This window comes from Cynocephalus volans, chromosome 15, assembly GCF_027409185.1.
Source record: "Cynocephalus volans isolate mCynVol1 chromosome 15, mCynVol1.pri, whole genome shotgun sequence".
Lineage (NCBI taxonomy): Eukaryota > Metazoa > Chordata > Mammalia > Dermoptera > Cynocephalidae > Cynocephalus > Cynocephalus volans.
Genome location: NC_084474.1, coordinates 34,935,672 through 34,952,505, shown reverse-complemented (window position 1 = coordinate 34,952,505; position 16,834 = coordinate 34,935,672). Strand labels below are relative to the sequence as shown.

Here is a 16,834-nt window from a genome sequence, read left to right as displayed (position 1 = left end):
TGATCCTACGGAAGTTATGGAAAAGGCAAAGCGCCGAGCCGGGCCGTGGAATGTGCCGCCCCCCTTGGGATGGATGAAACAGCAGGCGCGGCGTGGGTGAGAGGAACCAGCCGCAGAGACCGCCCTGCACGGCACGGACTCCCGGCAACTCCGCGGAAGATCAGGGTCCTGGGAGTGACTATGGGCGGCGAGAGCTTGCTCCTGCTGCAGTTGCGGTCATCATGACTACGCCCGCCTCCCGCAGACCATGTTCCATGGTAAGCGCTCCTCTCCCGGGCGCACCAGTACGCGCGCCCCGCGCGCCGGGAATCTCTGGGACGCGCTGCCGGCCCCCGTGCCAAAGGCAAGTCCGGGAATAGCCCGGTCTTGCACTTTGGACTTGCCGAGAGCACTGGCTCTCCCACGAGCTGCTGTCTGCCCAGACGCCCCTGAGTACCGTGGCCCATAGTCACTGCACCTGGGGCTGCTGCGCCTGGCTGGCTACGAGAAGCAGTCCCCGATGCCTGCTTTCTTCCCTGAGACCGAGCCTTGCAGCCTCCGCGTGGCTCAGCGGTGGCAGCCCGCAGCTGGGTCTGAGAGGTAGCCAATGGCTGTCTGTTTCTATGTCTGTCTGTCTGTATGCCCCCAGCCCCGCTGTCCTCTGCCAATCCGGCGCCAAACCCGCCCTTCCCGTGCTCCTGGCCACGCCAGGTTACTCACAGGCGGCCCGGGTTCGGCGAGGAGCCGGGCTCCTGCAGCTTCGAACTCCCTAGAGAAGTGAAAGCGAAGCTCGCACGAGACACGTTTTTAAACCCTAAGGGAACAGGTCTCTGGAAAACCCCGTTTTCTCCCCTCAGTCAGGCTGGGAGTTTCCGACCGGGGCTGTACCTTGCGCCATTTGCTGGGAACCCAAGTCCTGGGGCTGGCACTGAGAAAGGCCAGCTTTTGTGTTTTCTACATGCGCGTTCCCTGATGGAGGCAGGATCAAATGGGCATGGCTCTAAATTCCAGACCCTTGCTAGGATCTAGCATGTTTGCGCGAGCAGAATGGAGGCGCGATGGGTTCCGGTGGTAGCCGTGTGGCCAATGTAAAGAGCCAAAACATTTACTGGAAGAAAAAAGGGGAAAGGGGGATGTGAGGGAGAGAGCATCTGCTTAGGGAAATTGTAGTTTTACACTAAGTACTTCCTCAAGCAAAAGAGGACGGGTGGGGGAGGGTGCGGGGATAGGGAGCTGACTGCTCTTCCCTTTGGTGCGCGCTTTCCCGGCTACTCAGTTAGGTCGAGTCCTTTCCCCTCTCATAGACATTAGAGAATGAAAAATTGACATAACCAAGGAGTACCAGCTCAGTAGCAAAATTAAGATGGGGGAGGGGGGAGAATACCAAAGACAATTATGCAAGAATATTTTTAAGGAGTTTCCTCCAGGGGGTTAATATAGAGTTAGAAATCGAACACATCCTTGTTTTCTTTGCAATGCCCATGGTTGTCTGCAATTATTTCCTTACGGATCACTGCTGGTTCTAATCTTTCATTATTTGTGATCTAAAGAGAGGTAAAACAAGGAAAGGAAGCTAAGGTGTGCATTTTAAACAAGAAGTCTTTATTTCCTGCAGTATATCTGTATTAATCATGCACCATAAGTTAATAGCAAATAAAATATTTAAATTTTAAACTTCTGTTAATGATAATTAGAATGAGTGGCTTTCTGCATTTTGTTCTGAGAGATATCTCTGGAAGTTTAAGCACAATCAGAACGTGAATAGGGTTACTCTTTACCCTTTTTCTTTGCTATTTCTTTTGGGAATTGAAGTAGTTGAGGACCTACCATATACTCCTAAACTGTGCTATCTGGTTTGGGTAATTTCATCATAGTTGAGGACCAAAAAATAGAACATGAATAAAAACAGAGAACTGAGAAAGATTAGAAATCCTGAGCAAGTGTGAAGAACTACAAATGGTACCACATTAGTTTAAATATATTAAAACAGTAATGGAAAGGTTGTTTGATTGGACATGTCACATTCACAGTCGTGTGAGATCTTTTTTCTGGTCTCACCGCTGACACATGACCTACCACAATAAGAGCAAATATTTAGTGCCTTTTTTTTTTTTTTTTTTTTCTGAGATAAGAGTGTATGATGCAGTTTCAGAGCTTGGCCAGGAAGTACCTTAGTAAGGTTCCTGCAGAGAGTGATGATTTTTGCACACTCCCCTTGACTACACATACAGTTATTTTTATAGGAAGCAGTGTAGTTTAGTGGCTAAAAGCTGCGTTTCAATACTCTTCTACCTGATAAACCTGGATTTGAATCCTGGCTCTTACTAGACACTTTCTATATATGAAGATTTTTTTTTGTGGCTTAGATTTTCCATCTTTAAAATGTAAATAACTTGTATTTACCTCATGAAATATTTATGGAATTAAATTCTTAGTGAAAATAGATTTATGTAATGGACATTTGGTAAACACTTATCAGTCTTAAAGACTGATAAAAAATTGGATTTGATGGACTATAGAAACCAATATGTTTATATTCACTTTGACCCCATAACTTAAACAGCTGAGGATTGAATGTATTATTTGGCTTAAATTAAAAACCAACAAGAATTTTTAGGCAGCCATCATTCTGGTTTAACCAAATTCCCTGCTGAAAACAAATTCTCCAGTTTCAGTCCCTTCTGGAGATCTGAAGATAATTCCACAAGCTCATGCTTGCTTTGCATTATTCCTTATGTTTTATCTTCTCTATAACCTAGTAAAAAGTTCAGGCTGCAGGGGTCGGGGGGTGTCTACGTAGTATGAAACAAATGCAAACAAAATAAAGTAGACTTCTTTTCCCATTGTTGACAACAGTGTCAAAAGCACTCTCAAACCAGGCAGTCTCTATATGTTACTCTCCACGTGGTGTGGAAAAAGGATTTCAAGTATAGAACAAACTGCGCACCATTAATGAGAGAGCCTGGAACCTATGAGATGTGGGTCTGAGGCCCTGGATGTGTTTGCAGCATTGCCCGTGAGGCAGTTTCAAATATAAAGAGTTTCTGTATTTGGATAGGCAGGTAGATTCTTGGAATTAAGGTGCTTGAGAGCTGAAAGAGGTATTAAAAGATCATTTGGTCAAAATTTTTCATTTTAGAAATCAGGTAAGTGAAGCTTGAGTGATGCTCTTTCATTCAGTCAGTCACAAAAATCCACTGTAATACTAAGTTAAAAATCTCAAGTCCCCAGGTTTGAAACCCTCTGTGTTTTGCATTGCCCTAGTCCATTTGGGGCTAACTTACTCATCAACAAAAATGGCAAAGAGAAGACTCTCTTTAAAGGCAAGTCACGCTATGTTTTAGGATTGAGACAGTTTTAATACAGAAAAAGACTGTGAATTTTCCACCAAACTGTCATTGAAAAGCATTGACAAAATGCCATTGAATGGAAAAATAGGTTGACGTAAATTTTGGGAGCATCTGCTACTGAAAATTGCAGTGAAGAAGACTACCAATGCTCACAGAAAAGAAAACAACCTCACTTATTAAAACATAAAATGTGGACCTTTAAAATAACATTTATGCACAATGGTAGACATATCTATCTTTCACTCTAATATTTATTTTATTATATTCTCCTTAAAGCTCATTTCAAGGTATATGCCATATAATGCTTCCTCTTTTGTCTACTCCTCCCAAAGTATACCTTTTGGTCACCTGTAAAATGTCAGGAAAATAAAAAGTTTAGTTCTGTATAATCTATACAAATCTGATTAGAAGGTCGGAACCTAGTAAATAATTAGCATTTTATCATTGAGGAGATTCAGAATGGAGGAACAGTAGTAGAAGAGAGAGGCAGAGCTGAACAATATTACATGGAAGTGGTTTTCATTCAGAAGACCAATAGGATTACATGGTATCAAAAGATTATGGTCATTTCTGATCAAATCCTGGTGCGGCAGCAAGCTCAGGTTAGCATTCAGACCTGGCACATGGTAGGTGCTCAGTTAAAGGTAAAGAGCATCATCATCATTATTAATCCCCTAAATGAATCCTTCCTCATCATGGATATAGGTACTTAGTGGCAGAGCTATCAATATATTTCTCCTGTATTTTTGTTTTTCTTCCTACGTCAAGTGTCAGTCACATATGGTGAGAAGTAGGATTTATGTTGCTCCCATAAATGCTATCCAGCCTACTTCCTCTATTTGGAAAAATGTGGGTCACTAATAGCACTTAATTTGTTGGGGTGTGCTACTAATTGTTTTCTATGACAGATAGTGATATAATAGATGACAATGTTATTAGTAACCTTATGATATCCTTAGCAATCTTTAGGCTATTGTCACAATGTTAGTCCCTTAGGTTTGAAGGAGTTTTGTTTGAATTCTTAATCAGATAAGACACACTTGTGAAATGTCTTGCCTGCAGCAATCACAGTTAAAGTTCATTTGAGAAATGCACAGAAAACATGCTGTCAACATAACTGAGAGTTTACAGAAAGAAACAAGACACTATGGCTGGCTTATGAAGAAATAAGTCCCTATAGAACCAGATTTTAAAGTTTCTGGGAATCCCTGGCTTTCTATCCAGTGTATTTTTACTGTAAATGATACTATTTATAATTTCATTCCTTTTGGTTAGATAATTGACTCTTATTGGAAAGGCTTATCAAAAAGAGATATAACTCTTTAGTTAACAGAGTGTGAATTCATTTACTGGGTTTTTCTAACATGGCAAGAAGCTGGACGGAGCTGTGTTTGAAAAGAATAAGGGTCTCTGGCCACGTAGAGACAGAGGGTGATAAAAGGATAGGAAGAGGAGTCCTAAAATACAAACCTCAACTTTATAAGACTTTTGACCCTAAACCCTTTAAGGTCCATTATTTAAAAGAAAGAACATAATCACAGTGTACTACCATGGAGGTAAACCTTCCACAGTGCTGCCTCCGTAAGGCAACGAAACACGTGGACCACCATCACATTTCAAGTAATTATATGATGCTTTCCATAGATCATAACATTTCAATAATATGTAACTTTTGGAACTGTAGTGTACTAATTACCTGTAGATGTCTTTTCTTACAGGGAAGTTGAACATAAATCCAAACTGAACAGACCATCATTACAACCAAAAATGTTTTTCAGAAGCAAAGAGTCTCTGATTTCATCACACCTGTTCTATACTTTCCTAAAGAGTAACTCCTAAATAAAAACATAAAATAAACCTACACTTCAAAATGCTGTCCCACGTTGGTGGTTATATAATTTTAATTTTTGGGGCCCTTCCTGCACTATCTCAAAACCGAGATACATTTTAAAAATTACTAGAACGAAGTGATTGAGCCCATTGAAGCACCACAATCAAATGTAATATGGCATAACATTTAGCTCATTCTTATTTCCTGTTGCATTTAGTTTCTTTTAGGTATATCTTTGGAATTCCTCCCCTGATCCTTGTTCTGTTGCCAGTAGCATCCTCTGACTGTGACATTGAAGGTAAAGAAGGCAAAGAATATGAGCATGTTCTATTGGTCAGCATCAATAAATTGGTATGTGCTTGTTTTGTTTTCCTCACATTTTCAACCATTGGGAAAATCTGAAATATACTTTGGGTATGCAGTTTTATAACCACATTTCCATCTATATTTCTTGACAGGAAAGTGAAATAACTACAGAATAAAATGTCATGAGCTATTAACTATGTATTATTACAGTTGGCAACATTATATCCTGTAAAAATAATTTTTCCTAGACCCTAAGACTCCCACAACTGTCCATTTCAGTCCTATTTCCTCTCAGTACCAAATTTCTTGTAAGCACAGTTTAGCATCACTGCCTGCATTTCCTCATCTCCCATTTACCTAGTTAGGCCCGTAGAAGCATTACCTTAGGAGAGGGAAAATAACAGAGTGTAACCTTTAAAAATTATGGTGAAGAGAGATGTGTAGTTATTTTATCCAAATATGTGTGCATGCACACATATATATGTGTATTTTATACATATGTGAAATACATACTTTGCTGTTAATTTTTTTACTTGCTATGGAAAAAAATTTTTTTTAATTAATAGATTTTATATTTAGAGCCGTTTTAGGCTTACAGAAAATTTGAGTGGAAAGTAGAGAATTCCCATATACCCCCTCTCCCTCTGCCGTTTCCCCTATTACCATCATCTTGCATTAGTGTGGTACATTTGTTAGAATTGATGAGCCAATATTGATACACTATTATTTATTAAATTTTATAGTTGGCATTGGGGTTTACTCTTTGTGCTGTACAGTTCTGAGGGTTTTGACAAATGCATAACATCGTGTATCCACCGGTACGATATCATACAGAATAGTTTTACTGCCCTGGAAAATCCACTATTCTCCACTGATTCATCCTTCCCTTCCTCCTTCTGAACCCCTAGCAACCACTGATTCATTTATTGATTCTGAAGTTCTGCCTTTTATAGAACATCATATAGTTGCAATCATGCATTATATAGCCTTTTAAGTTAGATTCGTTCACTTAGAAATGTGCATTTAAGGTTTCTCCATGACTTTTTGTGGCTTCGTAGCTTATTTCTTCTTATTGCTAAATATTATTCCATTGAATGGATTACCATAGTTTGTTTAGCTATTCACCGATTGAAGAATGTGTATTAATTGTTTACAATTTTTGGCAATTATGAAAAAGCTTCTATAAACATTCATGTGCAGAGTTTTCTGTGGACCTGTTTTTAACTCATTTGGGTAAATACCCAGGAGCATTATTGCTGGGTCATATGATAAGACTATGTTTAGCTTTGTATAAAACTGCCAAACTGTCTTCCAAAGTGGCTGTACCATTTTGCATTCTTACCAGCAATGAAAGAGAAATCCTAATGCTTCCCATCCTCATCAGCATTTGATGTCATCTGTGTATTGGATATGGGCCATTCTAATAAGTGTCATGGTATCTTAGTGTTTTAATTTGTAATTACCTAATGACATATGATGCTGAGCATCTTTTCAGATATTTATTGCAATCTGTATATATTTTTTGGTGAAATGTCTTAATTCACATCTTAACTGACATCTTAACAATATTGAATCTTCCTATCCAAAATCATGGAATATCTATCTTTGTGAAGCATGGCATGATTATAAGAAACATGAATTTTACTAGACTTTCCACATGATTGCATTTTTAAAGTGTGCTGGTTCTTTAATATAAATACAGCATCTAATTAATGACTGAAAATGGAAGCCTCTGTATTTGTATATATTTGTCTGTATGCGTCTCTCCTAAGGAGTTTACATTTTGCAGTAAGTATTGTAGAGGTTTCAGTCAATGGTGAGCTTCAAAAAGGATATTTGTGCTTCTCGTTGGTAGTATCCCATCCAGAAGTCTCTTTCATTAAAAACCATGTAAGTGTTTGAAAAGCATGACCACCCACATGACATGCAAAGGACAATGGCAGAGAAGCTTAAAAGCATCTTCCAAACAGCAAGTCACACAAACAAGACCTCTATGTTAACAATGCAAAGAATTCATTTACTTAGAAATATAATCAAAATGGCATATTCTTCAATACAATACAAAGTACAAAAAGTGGCTGGTTTGACTAAGTAATAAACCAAAACATTTAGTGCAAGTTTATTAATAATTTTTCATAAACTGTCTCTTTTCTGGTGAACAATAAATAAAAGCTCAATTGAAAAATAAATAAATAAATAAATAAACGGAGGAAGAGCGACTGTCATACTGTCATTTCAAACAAACAAACTGATTATGAACCAAGCTCAGAAACAAAGAGACATAAACTGTGTTCTAGAGGCAGTAGAGTAGATGAGTTTGGCTGAAGGAGAGAGACCACGCTGATGGATGCTGAGCTGATGTCCAATATTTTTTTAGATAGTGTATCCCTTCAATAAAGTTTGATGAACCTGCACTTCCAAAATACATTTAGCACTTACTTATATATTATAGTACTTCCACAGTAATTTAATATACATTAATAATAATACACATAAAAATGAGAATTTAGGAGAATGAGAAAAAAACAAAACGTAGAATTTCTAACATTTCCTCCTAGTGGACGTGCAATAGGATTGTAGAAATCAGAAAATACAAATGATGCTGACTGTAATATAGAGGCCAAATAGGGCCCAAGGTGAGTGTGAGACTCATTCTTTCTACCTACCTCTGAGGTAAGGGGGGTTCATATGGACTTTATATGGGCTGCCAAATATGGAACGCAGATTCCTAGAATTGAGATGACAATGTTAAATAAAATCAGCATTTTAAGCTTCTGGATACAGATTACCAAATAGTTTTTTGGAAATGATATGTAAGTTTCCATTTCTTACAGCAGTGTTTAAGATCATCACTCTTGTCAGCTTTGAGTATCTTTGTTTTTAAAATGATTTACTAAGGCAATGAAAAATTAACCTTTTGTTTTTATCTACATTTCTTCATTTGCTAGTGACATTGAATTCTTTTGTGAGTGTTCATTATTTATGCTTTTGTTTATTTTACACTGAGATAAAATACATCCTTTTAAAGTGTACAGTTCAGTGGCTTTTTATATTCAAAAGTTGAAAAATCATCATCACTAATTCCAGACCATTTTTATCACCCCAAAAAGAAATCCTATTCTCATTAACAGTAACTCTCTATTTCCCATCACCATGCAGCCACTAATCTGTTTTCTGTCTCTGTGAACTTGCCTATTCTGGATATTTTATACAAATGGAATCGTATAATATGTAGCTTTTCATATTGGGCTTCTTTAGCTTAGCATGTTTTTAAGGTTCATCCGTGTTATAACATGAATCAGTACTTCATTTCTCCTACTGGTTCAATAAGATTCTATTGTATGGATATGCCACATTTTGTTTATCCATTCATCAGCTGCTGGACATTTAGGTTTTCCATTCTTTGTCTATTTTGAATGAGTTCTCTATAAACATCTGTGTATAAGTTTTTAAGCAGTTTTCTTGGGTGTATACCTAGGAATGGAATTTCTAGGTCATATGTTAACTATATATTTTACTTTTTGAGGAACTGCCAAACTGTTTCCACAGGGGCTGTTCCATTTACATTCTCACCATCAGTGTATGAATGTACTGATTTCACTACATCTTCACCAAAAGTTGCTGTCATCTGACTTTTTTATTCTAGCCATCTCAGTGGCTGTGAAGTGGTATCTCATAGTGATTTTGATTTGCATTTTCTTGATGACTAATGATGTCAAGCATCTTTTCATTACTGGCCATTGTTATTGGCTATTTCATATCTTCTTTGGAGAAGTGTTTATTCAAATCATTTGCTTGTTTTTAAATTGGGTTATTTGTCTTTTTATTGTTCAGTTGCAAAAGTTCTTTGGGTATTCTGAATACTAGACCCTTATCAGATATTGCAATTGCAAATATTTTTTCCCATTATGTGGGTTATCTTTTCACTTTTTTGATAATGTCCTTTGTAGCACAAACATTTTTTATTTTGATGAAGTTCAATTCATTTATTCCTTCTTTAGTTGCTCATGTTTTTGATGTCATATCACAGAAACCGTTGCCTAACCCAAGGTCACAAAGATTTACACCTGCTTTTTTCCTCAGAGTTTTATAGTTTTAGCTCTTACGTTTAGGTGTTTAATTCATTTTGAGTTAATTTTTGTATATAGTGGGTGGTAGGAGTCTAATTTCATTCTTTTTATGTGACTATTCAGTTGTCCCTGCCCCTTTTATTGAAAATACTATTTTTCTTCATTGAATTTTCTTAGAACCCTTGCTGAAAACCAATTGAACACAAATGTATGGGTTTATTTATGGATTCTCAATTCTATTCCATTGATCTATATATCTATCCTTATGCCAGTACCACATGGTCTTGATTACTGCAGCTTTGTAGTTAGTTTTGAAATTAGAACTTTGTCCCTCCAACTACATTCTTTTTTAAGGTTGTTTTAACGTTTATACTCATCATTTATATTGCTGCAATTCTTGATATTTATTCGATGGATTGCCTACGTTTTTTTAGGGATTTTGGTGTGAAATAGCTTTAGAATTAAATGTACTGTAAAGCTCTCTGGTGATGTCATGGCTGTGCAATCATTAAACCACACAACTCCATACATTAGTAGGCATGGTCCAGCCAGTGTCATAGACTGAAGCAATGACAGACTGTGAAGAAGTTGTAGGTAGTTTACGGATATACTCTCCCTCATCATCCTCAAGATCCTTTTTCATTCTCCTATTGGCCTTTATTGATATTCATTTGGTAAGAGTGCCATTATATATTAAGTATAATAACTTTATACTTGTCATATTTGTTGAAAACATTTTTCCAGTTATCATTTACTTTTTTCTCTTGCTTTTATTATATAGATTTTATTTTTATGTAGTCACATTCATCTAATAGAATTTCACAGGGTACAATGTGGGCACCAAGTTGGGAGTGGTCATTTCCCATTCAGAAAGACGTTGACCAAGGCTTCATAGAAGACATGATTTTTTTAATCTTAAAATATACATAGATGTTACAAAAAGGAAGAAGAAGTTGGAGGATGGCTCCTGCAAAGGAATGTAAATAGTAAACCAACTGGCATGGTACAGTTGTATTGCAGGATACGAGATAAGAACTAAATACTCAGAGAAGGCCTGGACCACTGAGTGCTGTACTCACCACATAAAGAACTCTTTCCTAGTCACCAGGAATTCATTGAGGAATTTGGAGTGGGTGGGGAAGACACTGAATGTAGGTGTCATTGTAATAAAAATCTTTGTTCTTTATTGAAGAGCTAGAACACTCAATAAATATTTGATCAATGAATGGAGAATGAAATAACACCATCAGGTTTCCTCTTATAACTTTTTCTTGCAACCATGTAGCTAGTTTGTGGGATAGGATTGAAACAAGGAGAAAATAGGAAACAACTCTAGTAATTCAGGTGAAAGACGTTGATGGGCATGGACCAAGGCAGTGATTCTTAACTTCAGGGTGCTTCAGAATAAACTAAAAGGCCTGTTGAAACACAGATTTCTAGGCTCCACCCCCAGTGCTTTCTATTTTTGAGAATTTTTGGTGATCTGGGAGGTCCACTGGAGAACTTACATGTATTTCCTCTCCCTCATATGGGAAGAATTTGTGAACTTAGAGAAAAGATTAGAAAAGTGCCCTGATTTAATCTGATATTTAAATTCTATTTTGTCAGGTCTGCAAATCCATATATCACACTCCGTGTGTATTAAATGCTTTGAGTGTGTTTGTTTGTTTTCAGTATTTAGCTCAACCACAATATCAAAGTATAAATAATGTAGAAGAAAAAATTGCCTAACTCATAAATTCAATTAGCAATTTTTTGGGTTATTCATTTTCTTTTAGGATCTTTGATTAAAAATCCAATTTAAGGACAAATAAAGCAATCCTCTGTAGCATGGATAAATATATTTTATTTACCCTTGATTAGGGTAAATAAATAATACCCTTGATTAGGTTACTTTTTAGTGAAACAGCATTGCAGTGTAGTGTAAGGGACACTAGTAAATGATCAGAAAACTTAAATTGTTATTAGCTTTGTTATTAGCAAGTGCTGTGATTGTGGATACCTCATTTAACATCTTGGGACTCTTCAGTTTCTAATAAATGTGGAAATTTGATCTAACTTGGAGGTCTCTTGCAGTGGTCAGATTTTTGAGACATGGGAAAAACCAGGTCTTATTTCTTATTTCCTTCTTTTCTGCCCTCCCTGCATTCATTGCCTGCCTGCCTTGATTATTTCCCTCCTTTCATAAATATTTATTGCTCCCCTACTATGTACAGTGCTCTGTGTCGGGTGCTATGCTTCCAAATAAAAAGAAAGGGAAAAAGGAGGAGAAGAGGAGCAGGAAGGAGGGCAGGGGATAGTGAGTCCAACAGACATATAATCAAGGACTGGAGTGAAATTTATTTAGAAATTGTTGTCCTATAAAGCCATAAGTATTTTATGTCTCTTTAGTGCTATTGTAAGTGGAATTGTTTTCTTAATTTTATTTTAAAATTGTCTATGATTTTTAACTCTGTACCCTTATACACTCTTATTTCTCCATACAAGGTGTGTAAGCATCTTAAGGACAGATTTTATTCTTGATTCATTTTTACTTCTCACAGGATCCTCAGCACAGTACTTTACACATGAGAGTTTTGCAAATACTTGGGAAATATAATATATGAGTTGTAAATCAATGTCATAAATCAATGAAAACTCAAAACTTGTTTCAAATCGGCTAGGAAGCCTTTTTTCTTGAACATGTGTTTCTTTAGGAATTTGTTGTGACTCAAATATCAGGGGTTTTTTTTGATATCTTATATGAAATAGTTTGGGATGTGATGCAATATTATCTTGTCCATAAAAATTATTTTGCCTAAACATAACTCATTAAGTGAACTATGTAACTGTCATCAGAACAGAGGCTGTTTTAAAATAAATCCTGCTTGAAATGGCCAAATACTTCCCAGAAATGACTCAGTCTAACTATAGGCACATGAAGGGCTGCCCTGTTATTATAAGTTATGATTTTATAAGATCTAAAGACTAATAGGTTATACTAGACTTTTATAATTTCTAGCATATTTAACTCTGACTTTGTTTCTACTCTAGAGGCCCTCACGTATTCAACTTACATCTTAGCACTGATAGCTCTCAAATTGTCTCAAGTCTGCACCTTTCTCATGAACTTAGAACCATTTAACTCAAATATCAATTAGAAATCTCTACCCAGATCTACTGTGGCACATCATGCATAACAGTGAACTAATTATCATCACTTTTAGTGTATTTGTGTTCCTGTATTCTTTATCTTAGGTAATGTCACTCAATCCCGAGAGCCGGGAATTGTCCTTGACACTCTTGCTCCTTTGTCTCATCCATCACCAAATCCTATAGGTTAGTATATCTCTTTAACGCCTGAGTCAGCCATTCACTCTATTGACTTCTACTGCCAAGTCTTAGTTTGGGCAGTCGTTCGACCTCACTGGGACCACATCCATAGCCCTCAGCTGGTCCTTGGCTGGTCTCCCTTCCTCCAGAGCTCATCTGTCCTCTTTACGGACACTAGAGTCATTGTGCCCAAATTCAAATCTGATACTTGCTCTTTTTCAAAAACTCTTTAGTACTGTAAAGTTCATTTCCACTAATACCTATCAGGCTTTTGTTTTGCATTTGATTGGTTTGATAACAGAAGTGACTAAAGAAGGACTGAAAACTAGTCAAATATTGCTTTTGAAATATGTCTACATATATTATGTTTAAATAATTTTAATTAGCAGAGAAAAGATTTAAATTGACTAAAATAAAATTAAATTAGTTCTTTATTATATCAAGTTATGCAAGAGTATAAAACACACTTCCTGTGCATATAACTTAGCAGCATGACTGAATCAAGTGCAATCGAACAAGAGAAGTTGCCTTTTAAGAGGTGATTCTTTTGGTACTATGAATAACATTTTTTAGTTATAAAAATGAAAGAATACACCAGTTAAAAGACAGAGACTGTCTGAGTGGATTAAAGAAAGAGATCCAAGTATATTTTCTCTACAAGAAAACCACTTTTTAACTTTTTTATTTTAAATTCTCAATGTACATTGTAGTTGATTTTCGTGACCCCTTACCCTTTCCTCTTTCCCCGCTTTCTCTCCCTGCCCCCACATCATATGTATTCATTGGTCTTAACAAGTTCAAGGAATTGTTGTGATTGTTGTGTCTTCCCCCCCTTCCCCATTTGTTTGTATATTTATTTGTTTATTATTAGCTCCCACAAATAAGTGACAACATGCAGTATATCTCTTTCTGTGCCTGGCTTATTTCACTTCATATAATTTTCTCTAAGTCCATCCATGTTGCTGCAAATGGTAGTGTTTCATTTTTTTCTATAGCAGAGTAGTATTCCATTGTGTAGATATATCACACTTTCTGTATCCATTCACCTGATGATGTACATTTAGCTGGTTCCAACTCTTGGCTATTGTAAATAGTGCTGCAATAAACATAGGAGTACAGGTATCCCTTCAACATGATTTCTATTCCTCTGGGTATATACCCAGTAGTGAAATAGCTGGGTCATATGGTAGATCTATCTGTAATTGTTTGAGGAACCTCCATACCATTTTCCATAAAGGCTGCACCGTTTTGCAGTCCCACCAACAGGGGATGAGAGTTCCTTTTTCTCTGCAACTTCCCCAGCACTTATCATTCTCAGGCTTTTGGATATTAGCCATCCTAACTGGAGGGAGATAGTATCTCAAAGTGGTTTTGATTTGCATTTCCCCGATGCTGAGTGATGTTGAGCATTTTTCATCTGTCTGCTGGCCATTCATATGTCTTCCTTTGAGAAATGCCTATTCAGCTCCTTTGCCCATTTTTTAATTGGGTTATCTGGGTTTTTTTACTGTAAAGTTGTTTGAGTTCCTTGTGTATTCTGGATATTAATCCTCTGTCAGATGTATGTTTTGCAAATATTTTCTCCCACTGTCTTGGTTGTTGATGGAGTTTGTATGTGTTGTCCCCTCCAAAACTCATGTGGAAATCTGATCCCCGATGTGGCAGTGTTGGAAACTGATGGAGTCATGGGGGTGGATCCCTCATGAAGGGATTAATGCTCTCCCTGGGGGTGGGGGGATTAATGAGCGAGTTCTCACTCTATTAGTTACTGCAAGAGTTGGTTGTTTAATAGACCCTGGCACCTGCTCTCTCTCTCTCTTGCTTTCTCACGCCATGTGATCTGCTTGTATCTGCTGGCTGCCTGCTGCTTTGCACCATGAGTAGAAGCAGCCTGAGGCCCGTGAAAGATGCAGCTGTCCCAGAATCATAAACCAAATAAACCTCTGTTCTTTATAAATTAACCAGACTCAGGTATTTCTGTTATAGCAACACAAAACAGACTAATACGGTTATCTTTTCACTCTGTTGATTATTTCTTCTGCTGTGCAGAAGATTTTGGTTTGATATAACCCTATTTGTTTATTTTTCCTTTAGTTGCCTGTGCTTTGGGGGTCATATTCATGAAGTCTCTGCCCACTCCTTCCTGGAGTGTTTCTCCTATGTTTTCTTTAAGGAGTTTTATTGTTTCAGGATGTATACTGAATTCTTTAATCCATTTTGAGTTGATTTTGGTATACGGTGAGAGTACAGGTCCAGTTTCATTATTCTCCCTATGAATATCCAATTTTCCCAGCACCATTTGCTGAATAGACAGTCTCTTTCCCAGTGTGTAGACTTGGGGACTTTATCAAAGATCAAATGGCTGTAGGTGCATGGGTTGGTTTCTGGGTTTGCTATTCTATTCTATTGATCTGTGTGTCAGTTTTTAATGCCAATACTATGCTGGTTTGGTTATTATAGCTTTGTAATATAGTTCAAAGTCAGGTAGTGTTATGCCTCCAGCTTTATTTTTTTTGCTCAGGATTGCTTTGGCTATGTGTGGTATTTTGTTATTCTATATAAGTGTCTGGATAGTTTTTTCCATTTCTGAGAAAAATGCCATTGGAATTTTGATGGGGATTGCATTGAATCTGTAGATCACTTTGGGTAATATGGACATTTTCACAATGCTAATTCTTCCAATCCAAGAGCATGTGATATCTTTCCATTTTCTTTTATCCTCTTTAGCTTCTCTCAGCAGTCCTTTGTAGTTCTCTTTGTAGGGATTTTTCACATCCTTTGTTGACTTTATTCCTAAGTATTTTTTTTTGGTGACTTTTGTAAATGGGCTAGCTTTCTTGATTTATTTTTCTGTATGTTCACTGTTGGAGTATAGAAATGTTATTGATTTTTTGTGTGTTGATTTTGTATCTTGTAACTTTGCTGAAATCATTTATCAACTCTAGGGTTTTTTTTATAGGGGCTTTAGGCTATTCAATATATAGGATCATATCATCCACACACAGGGACAGTTTGACTTCATCTTTTCCAATCTGGATGCCCTTTATGTCCTTCTCTTTTCTGATTGCTCTGGATAGTAGTTCCAACACTGTGTTGAATAGGAGTGGTGAGAGTGGGCATCCTTGTCTAGTTCCTGTTCATAAGGATGATATTGGCAGTGGGCTTATCATATATGGCTTTAATTGTGTTCAGATACTTTCCTTCTATACCTAACTTGTAGAGAGTCTTTATCATGGGTGAATGTTGGATTTTGTCAAATGCTTTTTCAGCCTCTATAGAGATGATCATATGGTTTTTATCTTTGATTTTACTGATGTGGTGTATCACATTCATTGGTTTTCATATGTTGAACCAACCTTGCAGCCCTGGGATGAATCCCACTTGATCATGGTGGATAACTTTGTGTATGTGTTGCTGTATTCTGTTAGCTAGTATTTTATTGAGGATTTTTGCATCTATATTTATCAAGGATATTGGCCTGCAGTTTTCTATTTTTGATGTATCTTTGTCTGGTTTTGGTGTCAGGGTGATGCCTCATAGAGTGAATTTGGGAGAATGGCCTTTTTCAATCTTTTGGAATAGCTTGTAGAGAATTGGTATCAGTTCCTCTTTGAGGGGTTTTAGAACTCAGAAGTGAACCCATCCAGTCCTGGGCTTTTCTTTGTTGGAAGCCTTATGATAACAGCTTCAATCTCTTTTATTGTTATTGGTCTGTTCAGATTTTCTACATCTTCTTGGCTCAGTTTTGGTAGTTTGTATGTGTCTGGAAATTTATCCATTTCCTCCAAATTTTCAAATTTGTTGGCATATAGTTGTTTATAGTAGACTCTAATGACTCTTTGTATTTCTGAGGTATCAGTTGTAATATCATCTTTTTCATTTCTAATTTTTGTTATTTGGGTTTTTTCTCTTCTTTTCTTAGGCTTGCTGAAGGTCTGTCAATTTTATTTATCTTTTCAAAAAAACAACTTTTTGTTCCATTGATC

The 16,834-nt window shown here is 37.0% G+C and overlaps 1 protein-coding gene across 1 annotated transcript in view; it reads left to right on the top strand.

The window, feature by feature from the left end:
• Nucleotides 1–247: 247 nt before the first annotated feature.
• IL7 (interleukin 7) overlaps nt 248–16,834 on the top strand; it is a 65,351-nt gene continuing 48,764 nt past the window's right edge. The window contains exons 1-2 of the mRNA XM_063080029.1: nt 248–257; nt 5,378–5,511. Coding sequence (XP_062936099.1) covers nt 248–257; nt 5,378–5,511 — 144 coding nt within the window. The remainder of the gene's footprint in view (nt 258–5,377; nt 5,512–16,834) is intronic.